The following is a 17,912-nucleotide window of genomic DNA, read 5'->3' on the forward strand; positions in this document are numbered from 1 at the left end:
AATTGCCGTGTGCTATGATTGGGGAACTTTTTAAAATTAAATTGTTATTTACCCAAGTGATGCTGAGGTTTTAGTGTTGCTATGCCTTAAGAGTGAAATATTTAAGACATTTTCCCCTCATTAAGCTGTTCTTAGAAAAAAATTGGCTACAGCCATTTAATTTGGGTATCAAGTTAGTTTCTTCTGGCTCCAAGTGCACTAGCTCTGCTTTTTTTCTGACTCGCCAGAAGAATGACTCCAAGTTCTTTCTGTACCGTGTAAAGATCCGGCACAAGGCAAAATTTGCTTGAATTTATTCACACTTGGGAGGAGGCTTATTTGGCAAAGTGCTGGACCTGAGTCTGGATCCCCAGCATCTACCTTAAGAGTCAGGCATAGGAAGTACCCTATATCCCTAGCACTGGGAGACTCGAATGAGAGGACCACTGGAGCTCCCTAGCCACCACCCTAGCCAAATCAGCGAGGGCCAGGTTCAGTGAGAGACCCTGTCTAAAACCACAGGGTAGACAGTGACAGAGGAAGATCTATGGCCTCCATATGAACACACATTCACACATATACAAATACAATCACACACACACACACACACACACACACACACAATCCCATACATTCCATCAATTTCAAGTCACTGTCCATTTTAACCATGAAGTCTAAGCCAACAATATTGAAATCTTTAAAAAGTATCTAACGAGGACCGCAGGGAAAACAGAATTGAAGCACTTGGGAAGAGGTCATTATTATAGGTTATTGTTCAAAAATTGTGTTTCATCACATTTTCCTAGATGTGTGTAGCGCACTTTGACCACAATCCCCCGCATTTCCCTCTTGCTACCTTCCCACTCCCCTCTCCCTTCTCCCCAAAGCATTCCTTTCTTTCACAGTTTTTTCTTAATTCGGAGGCACTGAATTTTTTTCACATTGTCAGCAGACATAGAAATTATCTTCCTAAGGAATGAAAGGAAAAAAAATTAAAAAGAGTGACATTTCCCCACAGACGTGGAAAGCAACACCTCCAAACCACAGTAGCACCTTTTATTTTTGTGGGATTGGAGAAGCACTGGGTAGAGGGGGGGAGTTGAACTCAAGCAGTCCCTGCATTTCAGGTTGTATGAAAGAGCTTGGGTGTTTGTACCTTCTTTTATTAGGAACACCTGGAAATTATTAGTATAATAGCTTTACATCACACAGGTCTACCTGTACCTTTTCTTTAATTCCCATTTGATTAGTGCTTTATAGAAATGTGATTGCAAGATTTTTGGTTCCTTGCAGTTCTCTTATTAATACCTACAGAATACCAATGTGTATTGTCAATTTTTTAGATAAAAAAGAAACCCCACCTGATGGGAACATTATAGCAGTCAAATCTTTTATGAAGAAATGCAAGCATACAAGCAGTGTTTCAGAAATGGAAAAAAAATTCTCTATTTTATTCACTGTATTTACATAAACATAGCACAAGGCTGAGCACATTCAAAACATTCAAAGACTATTTTCTGATTTAAATAAGTAAAGATTTACTAATGACTGGGTGTTTAGGATTATGGAACCCAGTCCTCCATCAAAATAATAGAGTCAAGAAAAGGAAACTAAATAGGCATTAGGATGACAACTCCCCTTTGTGGCATGGTCTGGATACAAAGAGTGAGGCTAAAATTAAGTGTGCAAGTACTGAGATACACCAAGATCAAGAATGCAGCCTAACAGGGGATCCATCACCTTCTTCTGGCCCTCACGGGCACCCATAATCATGTGGACACCACTCACATGCATATATGAATGCATACATATAGTTAAAAAAAACTTTTTCATCTTCTCAGTTTGCCTGTTGTAGCACCAACGTCTTGAATGACAAGCCAGTAAAAAATAGTTAGTTAAATACAAAGTTAGAGATGGAGACCATGTGTCCATCAATTAATTCTTCCAATAGCTATTGCTTCAGGTCTCTCACTTTGACAAGGGAAAGAATTGATCTTTATTCTTTTTCAATACAATCAATAATTTATTATGTTTTTGTATTACATGCCAAGACACTACATTTTACAATTCCTCCTAAGACTTTTGGTAATTGAGTAGAAAGCCAGTGTTCTCTGTCTCACCTCATTCCTCTGAACACAGCATCCACCCCTTTATCTTGATCCCTCCAGTATGCACCAAACTCCATACCTTCTCATTCCTGTGCTCAGCCAACACACCCCATCTCTCCTGAATCATCTTGCCCTTTTATTTGATCAATATAAGGAATACAGAGGTATGCTGTGCCTTCTCCCATCTTATTAAGAAAGAATAACTGTCTTAACTCTCCATCTATCTTCAGCTACTCTCTATTGTTCTTCCCTTTTAGGAAAAAATCTACAAAAACTGTTATCTGCTTTCTCCTTCTTTCAATCATCTCAGAAAGAGATGTCTTTTGAACCCCCTACTCTGACTGAGCTGATTTCACATGACCATGACTTCCAATGGCCTGCACATTGGCATTTATTGCATTATTTGATCGGTTTGAATCACCAGGATATTGATGGCTAACACTTAATATCTTTTCTGAATGTGGGATCTAGGACAGGATCAGGGCCTTCTTTGCTTCTCACAATTCACTGGCCACACCTCCTCAGAGCATCTCTCATTGATATTCCTCATCTCATGGATCTGTTGTTTTATACCATTCTGGGGTCAGTAAGGTACATGTCTTAGTTGTCTACTTAGGGGAAGAGATAGCACGACCAAGGCAATTTATAAAAGAAAATATTTATTTGAGCTCTTGGTTCCAGAGGGTTAGATCCATGATTATCATGCTGGGGAAAATGGCAGCAGGCAGGCATGTCCCTGGAGCAGTAGCTGAACACTCACATGTTGTGAGAAATGGCCACAAAGCAGAGACAGGAGGGTGGAGGGATAGGAACCCTGCCCCTAGAGACACACCTCTCCCAATAAATTAACACCTTCTAAACTTTCCCCTAAGCAGTTCCACCAAGTAGGGACCAAGTATTCAAATATATTAGACTATGGGGGGCATTCTCATTCAAGCCACTACAATAATAGAACTATACTCATGATATTAAAGGACACCTAAACTCAAGTAACATCCAAGTTTCATCTGTAGATTACTCATCAACTTTAATTCTGGAATATTTTTTATCTGGGCACCAAAAGACCACTTCTACTTGGCTATTTGAAGACCATTTCACATTTCACATGTTAAATCTATATTTTTATTATTTGATTCCCAGCATGGTTCTCCCAGAGCCTTCTCCATTAATGGCAGCCGTGTAGTTGCTGGTGCTGCTGCTGCTGCTGCTGTTGTTGTGCAGACAACACTTTTAGATTCATATTTTACCTCTCCGATTATTTTATAATACATCCAGCAAGTTCTTTCAGCTCACCTTTCAAGTCATCCCACTGTGTGAGCACTGCTCATCTTTCCCCCGCCATTGCCCAAGTTTTCAAGACACCTTTTTACAATTGTTTCATCAGCCTTGTCTACTTTACTTCCCCTCTGATTTCCATTTCTTACAATTTCCATGTCCCAAGAAATCTTGCTAAGTAAGACTTAGACTAGGTCTTTCCTCTGCTCAGACCAACTTCAGGGCTTACCCAGAATAAATGCTTGCTGTGACTTGGAATTCTCTCTCTCTCTCTCTCTCTCTCTCTCTCTCTCTCTCTCTCTCTCTCTCCCTCTCTCTCTCTCTCTCTCTCTCTCTCTCTCTCTCTCTCTCTCTCTCTCTCTCTCTCTGTGGGTGTCTGTCTGTCTGTCTCTCATTCTTCCTCTGTGATACTCCCACTAAAATTCTTGATGAAACTCCATACTCAAGGCCTTTATATGTGCTGCTTCTTCAAGTGCTTGATTACATAAAACAGATGGTAAGCTGCCAGTGACTTCACAGTACTTTTACCCAGTGCCCCAGAATTTGATCTTTTGCTCAAAGATCATGTGCTGGGTACTCAAACTCTTCTTTACCTGCCTTATTTAAAACAATGTGATCACATTTTTTCTTTCTGATGTATCTTTTTCTGTTTCCCTTATCATAACTGGCACAATATATATTTTGATCTTATTAAGATTGTATGTAACTGAACATTTATTGTTTGTTTCTCCCACTCACATAGGTAGCAATGATTTTTTTGTTTTCTTCACTGCCTTAGACACAGGGCCTAGAACATTGCCTCCCACACTTTAGATTCGCAATGAATGTTTAGTGAATGAACACTGGATGAGAGAAAGAATGAAAGGAAGAAGAAAGAGCAAGCCATTTCAGGGCGAGTCAATTTCACAGACACAAACAGAAATATAATGTGTTAATGATAATAGTAAGGAATTCACAATACTTTCTAATATTTAATTTTAAAAACCAATTAATGAACAAAAAATCAAAAAATGAATTGTATATGAGGCATTGTTTTAAGGCCACACAAAACTTCCTGATGTTGACATGTTTATTCATTAGTCTTCATCTCTTCTAATGTGAAACAGAGCAAGAAAAAAAAAGGAATCTTGTAAGTGAAGGCAAACCATTGATCATCAGAGACAGAAAACAAGCTTCTAATGAATTCTGAGTCATTACAATGCCCACATTAAGGTACAAGCGAAGTAGCTAATAGATCTGAGCTTTGTACATTCTGAACAGACATGGTTCATTCAGTGATTCACTTGAGCTCACTAATACCTTCCCAAGGATGCAATTCATTTCAATGAACATCTATCTATTCAAGGTCTCTATCAGCAAACACTTGGAGTGTTCATTTTGATAAAAAGAGAACTGCTTTGAGAGCAAGTCTCCAATGTACATGAGATCTGGAAATGCATTACATAAGTGGGTATCACTTTGAGAGGGGTCCTAACTCCCTAAGTCATCAAAAGTAAGTGATGCCAGATCTAATAGCATGGAGAGATGCTTGTCTATGATTGGAGCTTGAGGGGTGGAGTGATGAAGCAAGCAAGAGGCAGTGCTTTGGTGACAAAGGAACACATGTATGGGGACTAGAGATATGGCTCAATGGAAAGAACAAGTAATACATGTTCAGAAGACCTTAATGTCCCTAATATTCAACAGCCCACAGAATAGGAAAAGATATTCACCAACCCCTCATCTGACAAAGGGCTGATCTCCAAAATATACAAAGAACTCAAGAAGCTAGTCACCAAAACACAAAATAATCCAATTAAAAAGTGGGGTACAGAACTTTCAATAGAGAAATTTTCAATAGAGAATTTTCAATAGAGAGATCTAAAAGGCTGAAAGAAACTTAAAGTGATCAACATCCTTAGCCATCAAGGAAATGCAATTCAAAACAACACTGAGATACCAACTTACTCCTGTCAGAATGGCTGAAATTAAAAACACCAATGACAATTTATGCTTGAGAGGATGTAGAGAAAGGGGCATACTCCTCCACTGCTGGTGGGAGTACAAACTCGTACAGCCACTTTGGAAATCAGTATGGTGGTTCTTCAGGAAAATGGGAATCAGTCTACCACAATATCCAGCAATTCCACTCTTAGGCATATACCCAAAAGATACACATTTGTGCAACAAAGACATCTATTCAACTATGTTCATAGTAACATTATTTGTAATAGCCAGAATCTACCTAGATGTCCCTCAAATGAAAAATGGATAAAGAAAATGTGGTACATTTACACAATGGAGTAATTGAAATTTGCAGGCAAATGAATGGAAGTAGAATACCATCCTGAGTGAGGTAACCCAGTCACAAAAAGATGAACATGGTATGTACTCACTCATATATGGATTTTAGACATAGAGGCAAGGATCACCAGCCTATAATTCATACCTCCAGAGAAGCTTGGAAACAAGGAGGACCCTAAGAAGACATATTTGGTCCCATACAGAAGGGGAAAGGGATAAGATCTCCTGAGCAAATTTGGAGCAGGGTTGGGGGAGAAGAAGTTAGGAGAAAGAGAAGGGGAGAAGAGGAGGGGAGAGGAGAACATGAGGGAGCAGCAAAATTGAGTCTGGGAGTAATAGAAAAAAACAAAACAAAACAAAGAGATACCATAATAGAGGGTCCATTATAGGTTTCAAGAGAAATCTCACACTAGGGAAATGTCTAGAAATCTACAAGGATGACCCCAGCTAACAATTTAAGCAATGGTGGAGAGGCTACCTTAAAAGCCCTGTCCCGATAATGAGATTGATGACTACCTTATACGCCATCCTAGAGCGCTCATCCAGTAGCTGATGGAAGCAGAAGCAGACATCCACAGCTGAACACAGAGCCAAGATCCTCGAATCCAGCTGCAGAGAGGGAGAAGTAATTAGCAAATGGGTCAAGACCTGGCTGGAGAAACCCACAGAAACAGCTCACCTGAACAAGGGGGAGCTCGTGAACCCCAGACTAATAGCTGGGAAACCAGCATAAGACTGACCCAGACCTCCTGAATGTGGATCTCAGTTAGAAGGCCTGGGAAGTCTATGGTACCTCTGACATTGGAACTAGGATGTATTCCTAGTACAGAAACAGATTTCAGGAGCCCATTCCCCATGGAGGGATACTCCCTTAGCCTAGAGACACAGGGGATGGCCTAGGCGCCTACCCCAAATTATTTGACTGACTTTGATGATCCCTCATTGAAGGCCTCACTCTCACTGGGGAGTGGATGGGGGATGATGGCATAGGGGATCTGTGGGGGGCATGGGAGGATGGGAGGTAGAGGGAACTGGGATTAATATGTAAAATAAAAACAAATATTAAAAATAAAAAAATTTAAAAATGTGTCAAGGTATACAATAGTGTTTGACATACTTCTACAATGCCATCAATAAGAAGGTTGAGGCAAGCCTAACCTAGACTATGCATCAAAACCCCATCTTAACATAAAGTTAAAACTTCTTATCCATTATATATATATATAGTTTTATCACATATCAACTTTATTTCATAGAAGTAAACTATAAAAATATTAAGCACTAATTGTTTTAAAATAAGAATATACGGTAGCTACTAAGTACAAAAGATTTTCATAATGTTTATGTGGAATGGGGTAAATATACAATGGTCAATTGTAGTCAGACCTTTACGTCAGAACTGCATCCCCCTCAGTTATGACACGAAGACTTATTATTAATTATAAAAACTCAGCCATAGCTTAGGCTTGTTACTAACTAGCTCTTACAACTTAAATTAACCATTCCTATTAATCTACATATTGCCAAGTAGCTTGTGACTTTACCTGACCTTCAGCATGTCTTGCTCTGTATTTCCTGGCAATTCGGCCTTTGTTCTTCAGAGCTCTCTGTGTCTTGCTGTCATGCCTATGCCTCCTGCCTAGCTAATGGCCATTTAGCTTTTTATCAAACCAATAAGAAATTGCCTTGGCAAAGACACATCTTTATAGTGTACAAAAAGATTATTCCACATCAGTCAATAAGTAAGGTAGAATAAGTCCAGAAAGTAGATAGAAAGACAATAATTTTGAATTTGGGGAATTTGATCTAACAAAATTTTAAGTGCAACTTTGAATGCATACGTGAAGCCTACTAGCCATTTATGATTTCCTTCATACAAAAGCAAGCAGTGAATCTGATTATTAGTATTCAAGGCACAGCATGTATCCTAGTTTTCTGCCTGAGCTTTAATTGAAAAGCACATTAGAACTATGGCTGAAAATGGACCTTAACCGTTCCCCAGTGCTTGCTCCAGAGCTCTATATTTGTAGACCTCCCATTATTGATCATTAGGACAATAATCACAAAAACCATGGTTTTAAAGACTCCTCATGTGTGAGTGATAACAAGAAAGAGGGGGGACTGTCCCTGTAGCCCACTTTCAGGGCCCCAGCCTCATCACACAGTCTCCCCAGAGACATTGGGAAGAGCAAGTGAGGAACAGGAACTCTTGGCCTGGACAGCTCATTCCTGACAAACCAGCATGCAGCAGCACGTATGTATCTCCTTACATTTTGAATACCCGTGCCTTCCCACACTTGACCTGACAACTGCCTCCCCTGCCAACATACAGGATATTTCTTCTTCATCGTTACCAGCAACTCCTCTTTCAAAGGTTTGTTTAAGCCAAAGGTGAGGGCATTTACCTCCAATCCCAGCAGAGAGGAAGCTGATGCAGGATCACACGTGAGTTCAAAGCCAGGAGGAGTACCCTGGAAGAACCTTTGTCAAAAACGAAGAGGAAACAATATAGCCAAATCTCTTTCTTTCTTTGAGATTCTGCTATGAGAAACCCCCTGACTTATCATACCTTCACTTTTTACCCCTCCCCAGAATATGAAAATGCATTACAGAGTAATTTTTACCTAACATTGCCATCCTATGTAAATGAAATCACTAAAGCAATACTCTCTGAAGCAATCACCTCTGTTTTGAAAGAGCTCACTATGTTTCTTTTAATTCTCATTTGCTACATATTAAAGCTGTAGATCTTGTCTGGTTTAGAACAGATGAAGCAGAGGCAACGAAGGTATTTTTGAACAAATGCACAATTTTCTTGCATTACAAAATTCAAGACTGCTCTCTAAGCTATTAACAATAATGCTGAGCACATTTCATGAAGAATTCTATGAAGAGGGAACATCAGGAAATGTGCATGAGAGAACATAAAAGAACCTCTGGTACATGGATTATTTGTTTCACACCAATTCAATAATGACTCTTCTTAAAATATTAGCAATCCCAAGAGCTTAATGTGTTTTTACTAGTCCTTTTGATGTCTGGAAAACTTTGAAAAGAGGATGGGGTACTGAATCTGAGCATAACAAAGAGCCCCTCCCAATCACGTACTGGGATATGTGGTTACAATATGAATCAACTGAAAGCAAGAGGCTAATTCCCATCGAGCAAGGCTCCTTTCATCCCAAACCATGTTTATTTAATTAAATCTGATGCCCTTGCTAATGCTACTTCCAACTATCTTTTGATCCCAGCTAAGTGTTTCTAAATACTGGATTTCAGTTGGCAATAACCATGACATTAATGGAAAGATGCTAGATATCTAAATTAACCAAAACAGTCGAGGAAAGCTTATAAAGTCACTAAACTTGCAACAGGAACCATTCTAGAATGTGAAGTTGTGATTTAAATCTTGCATATCTTAAGGATGGGATTCTAAGTGAGCATTTGGGAAGCAAAGGAAACCTTCACTAATGAACCTTCAGGGACCAGTTAACACAGTTTGTTAAATTGGAATGCTAATTAGGTCTAGGCGATAGTCTAAATCAACCTAAGTGCTTGTTAGTTTGACCAATTATAGGTGCTCGATAAGTGTTTGTTAAAATTCAATAATTCTGTGTCCAGAAGGGATAGTCTATGACTGCCTGAATTGAAAAAAAAAAAATAGGTGATTAGTCATGAACAAATATTACATAAACTGGGACATTTGATCACAACTACTAAAGGACCAAGGTCACACCAAAGTCACGATAGTGATGGCTCAGTACATCCTTTGCATTTGCCAGGCCCTATAAATGATGTTTCCTGGTGAATGCAAATAATCTTGGATGATTTTTGTGGCACAAGTCATCTAACCAAGAAAGCAAGAGCTTAATATGAACACAGTACTCAGGTTATTACTCAGTCCATGACACCAAACCATTTAATGACTGTGGTGGTTTGAATGATAATGGTTCCATAGGTTCATATACATTTGAGTGGAATTGTTTAGGAAGGATTAGGAGGTATGGTCTCGTCACTGGGGGTGACCTTTGAGGCTCAAAAGCCCACACCATTCCCTGTGATCTCTCTCTCTCTCTCTCTCTCTCTCTCTCTCTCTCTCTTTCTCTCTTCTTTCTCTGCCTCATGTTTGTGGATCAGATATTAATTCTCAACTTCTGCTTCAATGCCACACTTGACTTGCCTACCTGCTGTCATATTCTCTGCCATGAAGGTTATAGACTCTTCTACCCTTTGAGACAACGAACCTCAAATCAAATGCTTTATTTAATGAGTTGCCTTTAGTCATGGTATGGTAAGTTAGCATGGCAGTAGAAAAGTAGGTAAGACAATCACAAGTCAGGGAACCTACCATGGTCATCTATGGGATGGCATCCATCCATTTTGCTTCTTAGATCTTTCTTCATTTTATAACTTCCTTGCCTATCCCTAAAGCCTGCTATCTTTAACTCAGTATATTTCCAAATGCTGACTCTTGGGTTTAAACAAATGGTGGCCTGTGGCCTTTTAAATCACCTACCACAGTGTCCTGACTCCACAAAACCATCTCAGAAATTTCCTGGATGCTAGAAAAATGCAAAGGACAGTATGTCTCATGAAAACATGTACAAGGCTGATTTAAAATAGAAATTACCTAAGAGCCAGGGACACTGTTATGGGGAACGGGCAAAGCCAAAAGACAATATAATTTGATATTGGGGTAGATGCAGTGAGTCACTGTGTTGGGGGAACTTGCTTTAATTTCAGATACAAATGTATGATTTTAGGGTGAATATGACCAAATTGCTGGCTTCAGCAGCAAGTGTTAAACTTAGCTGAAAGTAACAGAAAACCCCTAAGCAAGAATTTATTTGTGATATAGTTATGATTCTTCTTTTCCAGTTACTAGGAAGAAAAAAACAGAAGGCCCTTTTACATTAATGATAACTACCTATAGTCACATGCCATTCATAGCTGACAGGCTGGACCTTAATGACATAGCTTGGACAAGATACAATGAAGGCTAAGACATATTCCTTCACCCTGTGTATCCTAATGAAAACCATGTATCTTCTCTCCCGATGTGAAGATACTGTAGACAGATAGTAGATGTTCTGTTTCATTCCCTCTCTTTGGGTCTCTGTATAAGAATTTTCTGCTAATAGAAACCTACACTTTGTGAATAAAGGTGATATTTATTGTCTCGGTTGATTTTCCTGCTGTTGTGATAAAACATTCTGACAAAAGCAGCTTAAGACAGACTCGATTTGTTCTGACTTGTGTTCAAGGGTGTAGTCTATCTTGGCAAGAAGGTCAAAGCAACAGGAGCTTGATGCAGCAGGTGACATCAGGAAACCAAAAGGAATCAATGCATGTAGGCATGCATGTGTTTTCTCACTTTTTCTTTTTTTGTAGAGTCCTGTCCAATGATAGTCTTGCTATCAATCATTATGGGTCTTTCTTACCATAATCAAGATATTCCCAAACACGCATACCTAAAGGCTCATCTCCGGGTGATTCTAGAGCCTGTTGAGTTGACAGATAGTACCAATCACTGTGCCTTTGTTTCCTAATCTTCAGTAGTCCATAAGACTCTCCAGCATTTAGATACTTTTAGGAGTAGTTTTCCCTTCATGGCATGATAAGTCATGATTTTCCTTGGATCTCTCCAGCTGGTCCCAACTTCTGATATCATTGTTGCTTTTCTTCCTCTTTCTGTCTCTTAGTGTTCCTGTGTCTCTATCCTGGGAAAATTCCTTCCTCAGCTTATTGTGGAGTACAATGAAAGAAAACACAGCACAAATGTATTTATACACAGTCCAGCTTGGAAACTATAAATGCTTTCCACACGGCCTCTCATTAAATCCCACCAGGAATCCCAAAGGTAGGTAATATCCTTGTTCCTGTATTTTATATGGAAGATAATGTAGTTTTTTTTCATCACCAATTAGTATCAATAACACTTGAGTAGTACAAATTTTTTATTTTAACTCAGGATGTCTGACTTTGCGCACACCACATTCGCGCATGTACACACACACACACACACACACACACACACACACAGTATTCTGACCCCCAAATTTAAACTCTACCTTCCCAGTAAATTTATAATTCTTTGACTGGTAGTTTATTGAGCTTTACCATGGGTAAGCCCTGCTGCTGCTAGTGCCGAATCTACCAAAGTTTAAAAAAGGACCAATCTTTGACTTCATGAAGGTTATCACCTTTTTAGGGAGATGATCTGTAAAACTGAAAGGAATCAGATAAGTGATAGAAACAAACATAAAATAAATTAGGGAGAAATATGCAGAAGGCTATGTGGCAGGTAGAAGAGTGGCCCCACAAAATTGTCCATTACAAATCCTTGGAGACTGTGCATATCTTAATGAGGTATCTAGACGTGGGGATTTTATAGATACAATTAAGTTTAAGGCAGCTGACATGGTGAGGTTATCTAAAATAATGTGATCATCCCTGGTTTAACTGCAAAGGCCCTGAACTGTGAAATGTCAGAGACTGGTGACTATGACAATGAAAGAGGAATCAGGAGGCCTTGAAAGAATGAGAGACTCAGTGGCCATGGCTGTTTTTGCTAGTGGAGGCATGGGTCACTCTTCAATGAATGTAGCATTTTCCAGGTGCAAGCTTGGCTTAGAACCAGTGATAAAATGGGATATTGGTCATCCTATAAATACAAGGTACTAGATGTCTAATTATGGGAGCAGAAAAGTTCTTCAGAACTTTTGAGAAACGGTGTGACAGTGACACTACCAGCAGATTGCATGAGGCTGGTAAAACCTGTGGCGAACTTCTGACCCAGTGAAGCTTTTCTGTAGTTGTAAGCCATTGGGCTCTGATATGCTGTCAGGGTGGGTTATGTAAGAGTATCCACATAGACTCCTATATTTGAACACTAGTGGCACTTGTTCGCGGATGCCTAGCAGATATGGCCTTATTGGAGGAAGTATGTCATCACTAGAGGTGGGCCTCTCTCTCCTTCCCTCCCTCCCTCCTTCACTCTCCCCCTCTGCCCCCCCCCAGCCGAACTGATCAACTGAGACTTTCCCTGAGGGAGAACCTGATGTATGGAGATGAAACAGCTTTTTCTCAAAACCAGGACCATGCTTGGCAGAGATGGCAATGGCCTGGGGTCTTGTGAGGGAGCTGCAGTTTCAGATCCTGAGAAATCAACTCTCCCCACCTCAGGAGCTGTATTTATTGGTCCCAATAGTCCCAATGCCATTGTGTACTGGGTCTCCGATGCACTTAAGCCAGCTTGTGTTCCCTTGCTGCAGCATTGTTGATTTAGCTTCCCGCTGACTTAGTCCTATTGCATGATAGTTTTGGGCAACTTTGTCCCATTTCTTCCCTGGATAAGATGCTGTACTTATTGCTAAGCTTGCAGAAAAACTGACCTTACCTTAAAACTAACAGGTATCCTGAACTATTTGGGGGATTCCAAAACAAACATAAGATACTTGAATGGAGAAAAGGAGAGCAGAAGAGACAGAAGCAGAGATGGCATTGTGAGAGAACCTTGAGGGGTAAATGGTGGCTTCAAAGATGCTAGAAGTTGGGTGTTGAGCAGGTAAGGAGACACGAGGCACAGAATGAATGAATGCAACTCTTAGAAATAAAACAAACAAACAAAAAAAAAAAACCAAGAAATCAGAAACTCCTTGATAGTTTCGAAAAGGTCATAGACCTGCCAACATCTGAAGTTGGTTCAGGATCTGAGTTCTAAAACTTAACTGGTTTATCACAGCATTGGGAATACAACAGGATACACTGTAAGGAGTATGGTTTTTCATCCACTGCCAGTCTTGTCCCACCACTGCGCCAGCCCCAATTAACACACTGAGACTCTGTATTTGATATAATTCTGTTGGCCCGGTACTAGTTTCTTTTTTTTTTTTTTTTTTTTTTTTTTAATGTTCAAGATATGGTGTATTATACAACATGCCTGCTCTTGGGGAGACACCTAAGACATAATTATGTGTACTTCTTGATCTCATCGTACAGGACAAGCACAAAAGCACCACCCATGCCCCTGAGAACATTGGACCATGCACCCTTGAAAAAAGCCTTGCTTCCTTCATCACGAGCAATCTTCCTCCAGCAGTCAATTGTGCCTGTATACATGATATCAGTTCCTTTGCGTCCAGACTGCATCATCATACAAGGACGAACCGTGTCAAAGGCATAGGAAGTCAGGCCAGCAACAGCAGTGACAGACTGTGCAATCATCCAGCTGATGAAGATGTGAGTATTCTTGGGATCTGGAAGCATTCCCTTTGCAGTGTCATAGATACCAAAGTAGGCAGCTCGGTAGATGATAATGCCCTGTACTGACACATTAAAGCGTTGGTACAGGCCCCTAATCCCATCAGATTTGTAGATCTTAACCGGGCAGTCACCAAGGCCTTTGAATTCCCTTTCAGCTCCAGCTTTGCCCACATCAGCTGCTAGACGGGTTCGGGCAAAATCAAGAGGATACACAAAGCACAAGGATGTGGCCCCAGCGGCACCACCTGATGCCAGGTTCCCTGCAAAGTAGCGCCAAAACTGGGTCCTCTTGTCCACACCACCCAAAAAGATCTGCTTGTATTTATCTTTGAAGGCAAAGTTGAGAGCCTGGGTGGGGAAGTATCTGATGACATTGGCCAGGTTACCACGCCAGAAGGACAGGACTCCCTGTTCCTTGGGGATACGAACCACACAGTCTATAATGCCCTTGTATTGCTTATCTGCCGTGATTTGCTTGCTGGCATGCTGCACCTGCAGCAGCAGCTTGACCCGCTCGATGGGCGCTACCGCCGTTTTGGAGATGGCCGCAGCCACTCCACCTGCCAAGAAGTCCTTGGCGAAGGACACAGCGGCATCTGTCATGTTGAAAGAAAAAGAAAAGGCAGATGAGCGTGGGACAGGATTGGCTTGACAAGCGGCTTTGACTCCCGGACTCTGGGCCTGGTACTAGTTTCTTATTGGCTACCTCTGTCTTAATTATTAACCCATTTCTGTTAATCTAGTATTTCCACGTGGTCTTTTTACCGGGGAAAGGGGCCAGCATCTCGTCTCCCCAGTCTCTCCATCTTCACTCTCCTTCCTTACTATTTCCTCTTTCCTCCTCATCTCCTAGTCCCGCCTATCTTGCTTTCCTATTGGCCAACAGTGCTTTATTCATTAAACCAGTATGAGAAACATATTTACAGAATCGCATCTCCCATCATCTCTTCTTTTCTGTCTAAATAAAAAGAAGGGTTTTAACCTTAACATAGCAAAATATATAACACAACAGTTATCAAATATGAATCACAGTTAACAATATTTAGTCCATTAACATTTAGCAAGATTAAAAGAAACTATTCTATTATCTATCTTATATTTGTGAGTCTAAAGTCCTATATGTAACTTATCTTTAAGGTTAACTAAGGAAAACTATAGCCATAACTATCTGTCTTTAACTCCTTCAAAGACCACAGAAGTATAGTATATAAACTCTACAAATGACAGAGACATCTTGCCTTTGTCAGTCACCTGAAGTTCTTCTGTAATCTTCCATCTTCAGCCCATAGGCCATAGTGTGTCTAGCAGACTCTTCAGCAAAGCAGGAAACTTTAAACTGTCTTCTTGTATTGGCAGTTTGTCAGTCACTTTTCTCTGTGTCCTGCAGACTGTCTGGCAGACTCTTCCATGAAGCAAGAACTCTGTAGCAATGTCCATTTTGAATCAGCAGTCAATTTTCTGTGGGTCCTGCATGTCCAGTTTATATAGCATAAAGTCAAACAGTCCAGACAAGAGCAGTATCTTGTCCAAATGGCTAGTCTTGCCATATTGGAAGTAAACTTCATAACGAGTTTGTTTCTTCAATGTCCATCTTCCTTTCTGACGCAGGTGGTATTGCCAGGAGCAGTTATGTCTCACTGTCAAGAAAAACCCTAAAGGATTTTAAATGCCATATTCTGTAGGTCTTTGAAAGATTTGAAGAATGCCTATTCATCTTAAATACATGTCTGTATATCTAGAAATCCTAACTAACTTAACTATAAGTTTTGACTTTTATGGGTAGCTATCTAAAATCTGTACTAAATTATACATTACATTTCTGAGTTATATAAACACAACATCTAAACAAGAGGAGAAATATACTTAATCACAAAATTGACCTTAAATTGTATCAATAAATGAAAATCCATCCCAAAACAAAGTATTTATATCTCTATCATAATCCCTTTTTACCTTTAAAAAGAGATTGGTTGTGGTCATTAACCATTTATAACCAATGCCATTTGAATGAAACATTTATAAACAATATTTGGGAATTTGGGCGTCGTTCTTTCCAAACTACTTCCTGCTGATAGGGGGCGCTGTTATGGGGGATCCTAAAAAGAGGCAGAAATTGGCTGTAATCTGCAAGGCTGCCTTGTTTAAGCTGTTTTGAATATTGGATCACCAGCAACTCTGTTTCAGGGGGGTCTGGCTTGCTCAAACCACATTAGTCTGGAAGTAATCCACAGCTTTTTATTTTCTGTGGAAACAAAAATAGAAATCCTTTTCCCTAGTAACTTGTCCTTGAACTTAAATGTTGGAGTCAAAGCATTTTTAAAATATATAAATTGAATTAATCCAGCAGCATTTCCTTTAACAGTTGTTGTTTCCTCAGCAATCAAACAATACAAAGACAATATAGTATCTTACAGTATACAAATTGTCTCCATCTGTGGCTTTGTTATTATTCTGTTTCTTTTCTATTTTTTGAGACAGAGTTTCTCTGTGTATCTCTTATTTGTCCTGAAATTTACTCTGCATACCAGGTTTACTTTGCAGTGGCAGAGATCTGCTTGCCTCTGTCTCTCAATTGCGGGGATTAAAGGCGTGTGCCGCCACACCCACCTGTTCTCTGTCTTTTTAAAACCATATTTTTGTTTTGTTTTGTTTCCAAGCCTACTTTTTAAAACACACTGTAAACCTTTAGAAGTTTTTCTTCATATGAATCTGTCTTTACTGTAAATATTTATCTTTTTCTGGCCATGAGTCTTTATCTGTTAAACAACAACATTGTTAAAATGAAAGTCTTTGTTGTTTCTGCTGCGGTTATCAAAGATGGCTGCGGGTACCTTTACCGTCAGCAATGAAAGCTGTGGTCACTGCCCTGGTCAACGCTGCCATCCAGCAGGCATGCTGCCGCCTTGGAGATGGGGTCACTGCCATCGCCATCTCGCATGCACACCAATAAATTGTTAGCAGAGTTATTTAAAAGCCGTACAGTTTTTTGCTGCTTATGCCGAGTCAGGAAAATTCCCTTAAAAGAGCCGTACAATCTGCTTGTCTCTTGCAAGAGAAAAATGCTGCTACCAAGAAACCTTGCTTGTCTCTGTTCTTTTGTTTCTAAAACCCTTTTTTAAGCTTTTGTTAAATTTTAAGTGGAAGTTTTTATTAGCCACATGGGCACCATATGTAAGGAGTATGGTTTTTCCTCCCACCGCCGGTCTTGTCCTGATGCCGTGCCAGCCCCAATTAACACACTGAGACTCTGTAGTTGATATAATTCTGTTGGCCTGTTACTTGTTTCTTATCGGCTAGCTCTGTCTTAATTATTAACCCATTTCTGTTGATCTATGTATTTCCACGTGGCCTCCTTACTGGGGAGTGGGGCAGGCATCTGGTCTCCCCAGTCTCTCCATCTTGACTCCCCTTACTACTTCCTCTCTCCTCCTTGTCTCCTAGTCCCTCCTACCTTGCTTTCCTATTGGCTTTATTCATTAAACAGTGCTTTATTCATTAAACCAGTATGAGAAACATATTTACAGAATCGCATCTCCCATCAATACACAACTTCTTTGAAACTTCCTTTTTCTTCAGCACAGCCTATCTTAGTAAATGGCAGAGGTTTTACCTACTTCCTTTATTTCTTCTTCTCCACATGTACCTGTCTGACAATGTCAACTTCTCTACACTTTCACCACTAAGTCATCCACTGTGCCATTCTCTAACCCAGATCATCAGTATCAATATCCTTCAGGAAAGAGGGAGGCAGTAGTCACCCATCAGCTACTCCACACTGACAGCAAGAGTAAGCTTTCTGCCCTAAAGAATACATGTGTTTAGATCTCTTGTCTCAAAACAACTTAATGATTTGCTTTTACACTCAGAGCCAGAGCTCCTTTATACTGTGTGAAGTCCTCCAACCCATCTTCAATCATATTTCCCAACATTTGTCCTCGTATTAAATTTCTTCTGCATCATGCAAAGTATTCCTTCAAGTACTGGCGATGGCTTCTGGGTTTC

The 17,912-nt window shown here is 40.0% G+C and overlaps 1 protein-coding gene across 1 annotated transcript; it reads right to left on the bottom strand.

Moving 5' to 3' along the window:
- Nucleotides 1-13,549: 13,549 nt before the first annotated feature.
- LOC127235292 (ADP/ATP translocase 2) lies at nt 13,550-14,571 on the bottom strand. The gene has a single exon (XM_051202523.1). The coding sequence runs from the start codon at nt 14,511-14,513 to the stop codon at nt 13,617-13,619; it is 897 nt and encodes a 298-aa protein (XP_051058480.1). The 5' UTR covers nt 14,514-14,571; the 3' UTR covers nt 13,550-13,616.
- Between the last annotated feature and the right edge of the window lie 3,341 nt (nt 14,572-17,912).

The sequence above is a fragment of the Phodopus roborovskii genome, unplaced genomic scaffold, assembly GCF_943737965.1.
Source record: "Phodopus roborovskii unplaced genomic scaffold, PHOROB, whole genome shotgun sequence".
In the NCBI taxonomy this organism is placed as follows: domain Eukaryota; kingdom Metazoa; phylum Chordata; class Mammalia; order Rodentia; family Cricetidae; genus Phodopus; species Phodopus roborovskii.